The sequence below is a fragment of the Teleopsis dalmanni genome, chromosome 2 (genome assembly GCF_002237135.1).
Source record: "Teleopsis dalmanni isolate 2A chromosome 2, ASM223713v2, whole genome shotgun sequence".
NCBI classification, from domain to species: Eukaryota; Metazoa; Arthropoda; class Insecta; order Diptera; family Diopsidae; genus Teleopsis; species Teleopsis dalmanni.
The window spans coordinates 39,797,550-39,809,056 of NC_051847.1; the positions used below are offsets into that span (position 1 = coordinate 39,797,550).

At 37.2% G+C, this 11,507-nt stretch overlaps 1 protein-coding gene across 1 annotated transcript; it reads right to left on the reverse strand.

Annotated features, from left to right (window-relative positions):
* Positions 1-4,815: 4,815 nt before the first annotated feature.
* Positions 4,816-9,737, reverse strand: LOC119674359. The gene is made up of 2 exons (XM_038085496.1): positions 9,717-9,737; positions 4,816-5,508 (listed from the first exon to the last, which is right to left on the reverse strand). Exons 1-2 carry the CDS (start codon positions 9,735-9,737, stop codon positions 4,816-4,818), a joined length of 714 nt encoding a protein of 237 aa, XP_037941424.1.
* Positions 9,738-11,507: the final 1,770 nt, after the last annotated feature.

Sequence of the window (11,507 nt, forward strand, 5' to 3'; positions counted from 1 at the left end):
ATCGTCAGGACTTTGCTCCTTTCTTTAACTATTTTATGGAAATAAAATATGAGTCTAAACCCTATGGAATTACAGTCTCCAAGTCATACCCGTACTTATACGGCGAATTCACCTGTTTCGGCAGCACGCAGAATCTCTTCGTTAGCTACAACTGTAACTACTCTTCTTCTTCACGTCGCAATATTACCCTGAGAACACAATGGAATGAAGAGAGATAATACATAATGAATACATAAAACTTGCCTTGCGAAATATTTAGTATGTACCTTTTATTAAGTGGGGACGTGGCACTGCAACTATCGGAGCTATTGCTTCTTCTGACGTTAGAGTAAGTCTCTAAGTTCTGTTGCATAAATAAAAAGTAGTACAGAACTTACTTTACAGATTTTTGTTGCCTCTTCCGTAACGATATGCATTCCCAAGAGTCTATTCCATAATTGTATCAGCGCAGAACATATGTGGCTGAATCTTCATTTTCTTCACATAATCTATAGCTTGCATCCGCATAGATACTCAGTCTTGTAAGGTGGAGTTTTAGCTTATAGTGTGCTGTTAAGATTTCCGTAATGATTTTAAGTTCTTCTTTTGATAAGTCCATACAATCCTAGTATCACCTATTGTTATAGTTTTAAGTGATTTGAATTCTACTAATCCTGATAGGTTATCCCAGTATTTCTTTTTGACCTGGGTTTCGTTCATTTTTAAAAAAATATATATAGTACGTGTAAAATCTTATAAAAAAGATATTGCTATTTTCTTATTCAAAATACTTTTCCATGTATATAAAAATTTGTATAATATACATTTTTATTTTAATGTTTGTTTTTATGTATATATTTACATTTATATATTTGGTATATAAAATATATAGTTAACGGAAAAGAAATAAATCGTCTTAGTTAAGAAGCTGTTACTTTTAGAGATTAGCTATTGTACTAAAAAGAGATGGTCAATTGAACTGATCGTCAGAGTAACCGAAACTGGTTTTGGTTATGTTACTCTGATATTCTAGCTGTGAAGGAAGATCTTGTTAAATAAATGTTTAACAAAAGACTCCTTAAAATCTTGTTCGAAAAGAATTGATATTATGTTACTTGATTTACAAGAAGTGTGCATTTTTTTATAAGTGTTAGAACTACTATATTGGAGTAAGTACATCGTGTCACTTTGGTATGGGTCATGACTTTACTGAATAGAGCCCAGCATTATTGTCTCTAGTTCTTTTAACAATATTTATTAATTCCTTTTAAGAAATATTAGCAACATTAAGATATAAGGGTAATTTTTTTGACCTACATCCATTTTTTCATTTTCTTCAAAACCTCCTTGCCCCAGGTCCTAACAGATATATTCATATAGCCTTTTTAGTATGTTATGTTCTTTCCATTATAGCTCTTTTGCAATGATCTGTTCACCTTGCTAATTAATAAAACTCTAAAAATTTTTAATGTTAATAAACTTTTATTCAACTTTTTACAGAGAGAAAAATCGAAACGTTCTCATCAATCAAAACAAAAAACTTAAAAATATTTGAAATTGAATTTTACTTTTTAAATTCAATAAATGCACAGCCAACTGGGTCGCCACAGTACCCCCTCCTAGCGATGGAGTACTAGCAACAACGCGACACCACAACTAAGTCGACAACACCACTCTTAATCACGAAATTCCGCTAACCTTGCTGGGAAACGCACTACTCTACCAGCTCGTGTCACTTTCGGAATCGGCAACAGGGATTCACGCCTACAATCACCAGAAGTCACTAACTGATCACCATTCAACAGCGCTGAAGGCTGACGCGTTTCTGGAACAACCTGTTCAAGATCATCACACGTTAAGTACGCCGCCTTCAACCTATCATTCGAAACAGTCACCTCTCTTCCACGGCAAACAATAACAGACGTCTTCTCACTACGACTCAGCACCTCAAATGGACCTTCGTAAGGCTGCTCAAGTGGAGCTCGAGCACGATCCACTCGAAAAAAACGTGCTTACAATTAATAACGTCACGCGGAACATACACAGATGGATGACAATGTCTTGTTGATTCAACGGATTTAACCTTAGCTAAAGCCCTTCGCAACGCCGACACAAAATCAGTCTCGGACGACTTCTGCTTGAAATCCGAAAGCATCTGCCCTGGAACACAAAGAGGATTTCCAAACAACATCTCTGAAGGACTAGCATTTAGGTCTAGTTTCGGTGTCGTTCGCAATCCCAACAACACAAGCGGAAGAGACTGCGTCCAATTACTTGAGGAATGACATCGAATGGCTGCCTTCAATGTTCTATGGAAACGTTCAACCATGCCATTTGCTTGAGGATGATAAGCCGTGGTATGAAAGTGTTTCACTCCAAGCAATCTCGTCAGTTCCCGAAATACAGCAGACTCAAACTGCCGACCCAAATCAGTGGTAATAGCCTGCGGAGAACCAAAACTTGCCACCCAACCGTCGATAAAAGCCGCTGCAACTTCTTCTGCCGTAATGCCCGACAGAGGCACAGCAACAGGCCACCGAGAAAAACGATCGACGCAAGTCAAACAATAACGCTTCCCCTGAGACAAAGGCAATGGACCCACAATGTCAACATGAACATGCTGGAACCGACTATCAATATCAGCAAACGAACCAATTGGTGTTTTAGTATGCCGCTGAATCTTGGACTTCTGACACGCAATGCAACTACGCACAAACACAGCTACATCCTTAACCAAACCAAGCCAAACATACCTAGCCTGCACCAATTTCCGCGTTGCTCGAATACCAGGATGAGCCAAACCGTGGAGTTTTGAGAGTACCAGCTGCCGACAGATTGCGGGAACAAAAGGACGAACACGACTGCCTGACACATCACAGTACAGTTCAATACTCGAATCCGGCAATCTCAACTTCTTCAACCCAACACCATCTTCAGACTGGCTCTTCAGCTGAGCGAGCAACTCTGCATCAGTCTTCTGCCCCTCAGCAATTAACTCAATAACATTTGCCTCCAACTGAACCGTAGCAACCCGAGACAAAGAGTCAGCCACCGTATTATCTGCACCAGCCAGATGACGAATATCAGTGCAATACTGACTAATAAACTCCAGCTGTCTTGCACGACGAGGAGATGCCTTCTCACTTATTTGCCTGAACGCAAACGTTAAAGGTTTGTGATCCGTAAAAATGACGAAATCACGTCCCTCTAATGCATACTTAAAATGCTGGACAGCTTGATAGATAGCAGTCAACTCACGATCATAAGCACTATACTTAGTCTGCGCTGGACTCAAACCTTTTGAATAAAATGCCAATGGCTGAGTCACACCTTTCACTACCTGTTGGAGAACAGCACCCACCGCAACGTCTGAAGCATCAGTCGTGAGCGTCAATTGTGCATCCAGAGCCATGAAGTTAAGCAACGTAGCTTGGGCAAGATCCTTCTTGCAAGCCTCAAAAACCTCTATATCATCTGGAGTCCAAGAAATCACCGACTTATCATTCTTGCGGTTACCTGGTGTAAGATGAAACAACCGCTGCTGATTCTGCACAGCGTTACGCAGAAACGGCCGATAAAAGTTCACCATGCCTAAGAATTGTCTAAGCTGTTTCACCGTTGCTGGCAGAGGAAAATCACGAACAGCTTGAACTTTACTCTCCGGAGGACGTAAACCCTTTGCACTAATAACGTGCCCAAGGAACTCGATCTCGGAACAGCCGAACTTACACTTGGCAAAATTCACGGTCAAACCAGTTTCTCTAAGTCGATCTAAAACCAGTCGCAAATGCATTCTATGTTCTGCTTCATCTTTTGACGCAATTAAAATATCGTCGATGTACGCAAAAACGAAATTAAGATCACCTAGAGTCTCATTCATAAAACGCTGAAACGTCTGGGCAGCATTACGGAGACCGAAAGTCATAAAGCGAAACTCGAACAGGCCAAACGGAGTTGTAATAGCTGTCTTCGGAATGTCTGCCAGTGCAAGCGGTATCTGATGATACGCTTTCTGCAAATCTATCTTCGAAAACATAGTTTTACCATGAAGAATACTCGTCACATCATGAATGAACGGAATCGGATACCGATCAGGTTTAGTTTGCGCGTTGAGCATGCGATAATCGCCACACGGTCTCCAACTTCCATCGCCTTTGCGAACCATGTGAAGTGGACTTGCCCAACAGCTTTTCGAAGGTTGACAAATCCCTGTCTGAACTAAAAATTGGAATTCCTTCTTGGCTTCTTCAAGTTTGGCTCCAACTAAACGTCGGGGACGAGCAAATGACGGCGCACCAAATGTCTCGATGCAATGTTCAACCTTAGTAACTAAACCCATCCGATTTGCACTCATAATGCCTAAATCACGGTATTCATTAACCAGCTCAGCATAAGCTGAAACTGAACCACACACACGCACAGTATCTTCTTGAGACACAGCAGCCTTACCCTTCATCATCAAAGTCGTCTTCGAATCAACTAACCGCTTCCTTTTCAAATCCACTAACAAGTCATAGTGATTAAGGAAGTCGGCTCCAACAATAGGACAGCTAACATCCGCAATCACGAACGTCCACGGGAAATGTCTACGCAAACCCAAAGACAAAAGCAGTCGACGCTCGCCAAATGTTTGAATAGGCGTACCATTAGCGGCATATAAATTAACTGATGCAACACTGTTAGCCCTTTGCTTCCAACGACAGAACGACTTCGGTAAAACTGATATGTCCGCACCAGTATCAATGAGAAAAACGGTCGACGTGGCGGGATCTTTAATACTAAGTCGAGCTATACGAACACTAACCCCTTCTCGGCTCGACGACGTAGAAGGAGTGCCTAGTTTTTTGACTGATGAGAGCCTGCCACAAAACTACAGGGCTGCCGACAAGCATTAGCTCTATCACCAAACCTTTCGTGATACCAGCACCAATCTGGATGACTTCCTGGTCGGGAACGAGTTCGCCTACGCCTCCTCGATGACGATCGACTTTGCACCGACTCACTACGACGTAAATCCAAACGACTCAGACGCTGTTCGATTTGCTCAAGCCTTCGTAAAATCACAGCATTCTCAGAATAGGCTGGACAATCAGAGGCTGACGCTACAGCTATCTGTTGAAAATCACCCGCCTCGCAAATACGGTCTGCTAATTTCGCCAGTTCTGCTAGTGCCACGTTCGATGCCTGCAGAATAGCGCGCACTTGTGGTGGCAAACGCTTCAGCCAAAGAGACTTAAGGAACTCATCGCTCACCTTGTCTTTAGCTAACGCTGTCAACTCCGTTAGCAACTGTGTTGGGCGTCTATCACCAAGTTCAACTTCTGACAACAACCGTTGAATCTTCCGCTGCTCGCTCTCACTGTACCGCTCTATGATGCAAGCCTTTAAATTAGCGTATCTTCCAGTTTCAGGAGGATGAAGCACTGCATCACTTACATCGGCGATAACACTTGACTCAATCGCTGCTACTACCGTGTTGAACTGTGTGATGTCACTCGTAATGGCAGCTACTGCAAATTGCGCCTCGATCTGAGCAAACCAAATCTCCGGTCGCTCGTGCCAAAACGGTGGCACCTTCACTGCTACACGGTTTACGACACTTCCACTATCAGAAGCCATTACTACACCTTCGTCTGCAACTGACATCACAGCTCGATAATTAGATATTTAGCTCAGAAGTTAATATTTCTAAATTTAAACTTTTTCGAGATCACGTCGGGGTCACCAATTTAGCAATGATCTGTTCACCTTGCTAATTAATAAAACTCTAAAAATTTTTAATGTTAATAAACTTTTATTCAACTTTTTACAGAGAGAAAAATCGAAACGTTCTCATCAATCAAAACAAAAAACTTAAAAATATTTGAAATTGAATTTTACTTTTTAAATTCAATAAATGCACAGCCAACTGGGTCGCCACAGCTCCTAAATATGAATAAATATCTTGACATATTAACACACATAAAATGATATAGGCGCATATTTTTAAAATATGTTTGTAGATGATATATTGTCTATAGCACCATCTCTACTGACCGTACTTATATAAAATTCTACAATGCTCTATTGCAAACGTAGCACATTTATATTTTAATTCCAATTGCTCAAAAACAACTTGTTCAATTTTTTTTTTAATATATAATATAAAATGAATAAATAAAAAAAAAGCTAATAACAAATCATAAAAATCATTAATCACTTTAGTCTTTTAACCGCAGCAGCTGAAAATCATGAGTTGCAAGTATTTTTTGGAATTTATTTTTTTTATTATTCGACCGTTGGTTTCTCCTTCTCTTGCCATTAAGAATACTTACGGACGGACATGGACAGAATCTTTTAAAATGTATAATTGGCTAAGCTTAATTGCCGGTTCGCCGTCAAAGTTATGGCTTTTAATGCCTTAGAATGTTGATGTGTTTTGCTATGACTCAAGTTATATTTAATATGAAACTTGCAATTATATTTCTCAAAGTATAACGAAACTATAAAAAAATTCAATTAAAAACAAAAAATTTATTATTAAAAAATATGAACAATATTAACAATATATAACCAGCAAGACGAAATGCTGGAAGTCCAGGGGATCGCATGTTAAAAATGTTCTTGTACTTTTATGTTTCCGTTCAGCTTTTTTTAACACTCCACTAAAATTCTTTAGAGTTACTAAATTATCTCTTAAAATTTGCTAATGACACACACAGCTAAAACGTCACTTAATCTCTAACTAACTAACTTCAAGGACTGTAATATATTGATTTTTCTGATCCTAGAATGATGTCGACCAAGCAGTTCATTTTTATATATATTCTTCATTGTTTCATAATTGAGTGATAGTATTTCTCAAAGTTGCATTCTTTCGCCGTTTTTTTTGTAATCTTCCATCTCATACGTACTTCTCGAATAATACGAGCGTCGCTAAAGTTTTTATAGCATTCCTTCCAACTATTGTTCTATTTTCGAATTAGGCGACTTTGTAATTAGAAATATCATCTTCTTTCAGCAAGTTTTCTTAGGTCATTAGTAATTCCAATAATCAGTTCATAAGTTTTATAGTTTCAGTTTATAGGTTAGTTTTATAGCTATAATGTTCACGTGTCTCTTTACATGTTCTTTGCTTAATTATCAGTAAATGTCATTATCTCTGCGATGTTGCGAGAGTTTATCATGCATTTGATGACATAATTTTCATACGTCTATAACTGATTTGCAACAATATGTGTCACTTTACCAAACCGCGTTAAAATTGATAAATGAGTTCGCTGAAAATACTGTGTAGAGTACTGCGTCCAGAAAAGAAATTAAATATTTGACTATTAAGTGTATGGTTTTATACCTTATTTGTTATTACATATAACGAGCTTAACTATTTTTTCTTTTTCTTCATTTCATTGAGTTTCCAGGGGAACATTGGGTCGCGTGGTTACAGTTGCACCCAACGAAGAGATTCTATTTAACCGTTAGTTTCGCACATCCGTCGTATATGCACAGGTACCACTTGAAGACTATAATACAATCGGGTTTGACTCGTGTTTTATTGCCAGAAAAAGAGTTAAAGATAGGATCAAAGCCTATGATATTGACAAGCGCAATGTCAATCCTATAAGCTTCACACGTAGTGACAGTACATTTTTAAATAGGCCACTTCAAACTTGAGGAACAGATGCCTTTTGCAGACGCTCATTATGAGTATCGACGCTACGTTATGGACAGCACTTAGCTTCAAGATGTCCTCTTCGATCTTACTGACAAATAAGGCTCTACCAGTAGCATTCTACCGCCGGCATCGCTTGAAGATTCGACGTAACTACTTAGGCTCCTCACAACGTCAGGGTGGCAGTCCCCGAGGATCAGGTTAACTCTTTAGTTAAACTTAATTATTAAGTTAAGCTCATTTTAAAAAGTTTGTTCAGCAAATACTTTAGTTAAGTTCGATGACCACATTTATTGTATGGTTCTAGATTTTCAATGCATATAAACACAATGTTGATATATAAATTATTAAATATAAATAATTCGTCTGTCACTTCTATATAGTTGTGTAGAGTTTAAGAAAGCTTCAAACATTACTATTCACCAGCAAGAAATTGCACAAAGCCAGGCTCTGAAAAGACTTTTCAAAGTACCATGGTATATTAGGACAAATGACATCCTCAGAGACATCAAGATTAATTCCATTAAAAAATACATAAATGGTAGAGCCCTGAAATTATTCACGAAAACTGACAGATCGCGTTATCAAATCTCAGAATGGTTACAGGTTCCTTGGGGAGGTGTGCGGATCTGAGGTCAATTATTGCTTAGTCTGATGAACTGATAAACAATAATCTAGTCAACGCGTAAAGAGGGGTTTTGAAAATACCTCCAGTTAAGAAAGAGTAAAAGCGCTTAAGTGCACTGGCTCATAGCTTCAACATAATAATAAATATTTTGTAAGAACAAAATTTTTATTTCAAAATCTTGTTAAATATACAATAAATAAAAATATTTAACAGAACTAAAAGGCAAAACAACCTGCAACTAACAAACAACAGTTATAGAAAAAAAATAGGTTACAAACCAAAAAGTTTATAATTACCTCAAAATGTCAAAATTAATTATGACAGCTGTCAGTACTCTGGTCGCTATCTATTAAACGCGTCACTGGAGTAGAATCTACAGAATGTCAGCTTAGAGGAGAAAGACAAAACCGACGGACTGACACAGCAATGGGCCAGTAGGCAAGTTAAGTAAGCAAAATGAAGTGGCAGCTTAAAATTAACGTTAACGTTAAGACAGAGTAAAGTGAACCAGAAGAGGCAGGTTAAAATTAAAATCGAAGATGTGAATGTAGTGGACGAAATGCTAGATGATGTTGACAAGACAAAGCTAACCCAAGTAAATATTAAAAATAGAAAAAATGTGAATTTTGTGAAGGAAAAAAAAATAATAAATGAAATTGGGTTCAAACTGACGGTGAGCAAATGAAAGTTTTGACGTTTGACTGTTGACTGTTGATAAACTGTCATGTTCAAATTGGTATTTATGTTGTTCAGTTGTTGGGATACGAATTTCATCCTCCTTCGCTCTTCCCTAATAACACTTTTAACAATAATAATGCTTGAAAAGATTTACTTGTTAACTGCCCACCCGTGTTGTATGGGCAATCATTCGAATTAAATTGTCTTTGTTTTCTGAGATGCTACAATACTTGACATTAGGCAACATTGGACTTTAAGCGGAAATACTGAAGTACCAGCCAAACCAAAACAAGCGAAGAAAAAAACTTATGAAAATTATTAATTTTTTCTGACTCAAATTGTTTTGAAATAAATTTCAATTCAATTTTTATTTTTGTTTTTATTTTTATTAAAATTTTTAAGGTCATTTGTCTATTGGAAACGCGTGTATAAAACAGTGTTGAAATCTGGTGCCGAAAACATTGTTAAAGAAATTATAAATTTACGTGTTGAAATATGAAAACTTAACGGTCTACAAAACACCCGCACAGTTCTATTGTTTCCCTTCTTGATTTTGGCATAATGAGGTTTCCACTCTATGTTACAGTGTTACGCGTATTCATCCGACACTGTTTCTCTTGGTTAGTAGGCGGCTTCTAGTAGTGTTTTGTGACTTTATGTAAATGAACCGAAAGTCAAAAATTTTGAAGGGCAGTTCAACCTACAAAACCGTCTGATGAACTCATTAGCCCAGGCAGCTTAAATACACATTTGCATGGACATTTCGTTAATTGAACGCACTTTTCCATTGTCCAGTGCCATTGTGCAGAGTGCGTAAAAACTCTTATAACAATACTAATCAACAAAACACATTTTTGTTTTGAATTTATTATTATTTTTAATAAATTATTTTAATATGTATAGTTGTGTCGAATATTGCATATATAATATTTCAGCGTGAAAACAGAGTTGTAGTGAAAAGGGAACCATTGAGGTACATTAACTATAAAAACCAAACTTAAACTCTCACACTTATATATAATACCAACTTGTTCAGTTTAGTAAACTCTTCGTATGGAAATATACTTTTACAGTCCTGCTTTCGAGTTAACGTCACTTAAAGGTTGAATAGCATCCATATATGCACATGTCCATAAAGTCAGGGTGTGCTCGAAGCATTGGCCTATTTACAGTCTCTTTGAGAATTTGTGTAAACTGCTGTAACCTGCTACGATAACTGGGAAGCAGAAATAGTTTAGTTTTTTAGAGGTATCTGGTCTGGTCACATAGGAACTAATGACAAAGAGTCGGCGGATAATATAGTGAGGTTTGTATTGGTCATTTAATTTCCATCCAGTTTCCATTAATTTATCATTCAGCCAATTTTTGGATCGATGCATTATTATGGAAAAAGTTGGTGGTGACTAATAAAATGGAGTTAATGGTTGAAAGAAGTACTATAGTGTGATAATTGACGTCACAGCCAACTATCACAATGCGTCTATCTTCAGTAGAAAAGAGCTGTGATTGTTGGAAGATTATCTGTCGAATGTCAATGAAACTGTTTTATCTTCACAAGACAGGTCTGTTTGAGGAAAATGACATCTCATCAATTCAGATAATCGTCTGGCTTAAAAACTGGGTTACCTTTAGAATGCTAACAATACGACTCTCTTCAATAAAACATCCCGCGATTAATGGATTGAAAATGCCCTTATTGGAGGCGTATAAGAGCCATACAGGATTTTCCAGTTTGGAAACAGGTAAGATTTCTAGTCATATTCGTTTTGCAATGTGACATTTATCTAGGTTAAGAGGTAATTACTTGGCAGAGAATTTTTATACCCGTTTGATATTTGGATGCTCTCAATCAATGATGCTGCTTACAAAGACAAAATGGTTTATGTTTCAAAAAGATTGGTAGGCAGCACAAAACATCAGACATTGTCACAGTGGGAGCCTGAACCTATATTCTCATTTAATCTTTTTCAAGTTGGGATCTACGAAACCTACTGTAAAGTTAAAATTCGAAAAATTGAAAGAAATGCGTTGAATATCTCAATGTTTACGTTAATTTTTTTCCCCCTTGAGATAGACATTTCAAAGCAATGCTTACGACTAAAATCGCCTTGCTATAAGTCAAAATTAAATTTGTCTTAAGTTACGTCTCTTCTCTTCCCTGAAGTTAGTACCCCAGAAGATAATATTTATCGTGTATTTCAACGATTTGAATGTTATTTCATAAAAAATTATAACTTACTGTAAACTGGGTAACTTTTATTCCATGAGTTTCTATTTAATAGAATAGAAATCAATAGTATTATAGATACGTGCCTCAGGGTTAATAAGTTCCTCCACAGAGGTCTATCTAAATGCAAAATAGAAGAAGATAAAAGTGGTTCCACTAATTTCTTTGAATGTTATCTATATTTAAAGTGTTAATACTATGTTTATTGACGATAATGCTTCCCTCGAATATGCATACACTTTTATTTTAAAGCAGTTTCAATATTCTAATCCTTTTAAGGTGCAACTCTGTTCTAATATGCTTGGCTTTCAGTCTAACTCCTAATAATCGTATACTGACAACTA

What these genes read in the sequence shown, in the direction of transcription:
- LOC119674359 (XM_038085496.1), bottom strand. Translation starts at nt 9,737, where the DNA reads ATGGCACTGGACAATGGAAAA. An exon ending in TGGCACTGGACAATGGAAAA is followed by an intron (nt 5,509 to 9,716) that starts GTGCGTTCAATT and finishes TGGTTTGCTCAG; the next exon opens with ATCGAGGCGCAATTTGCAGT.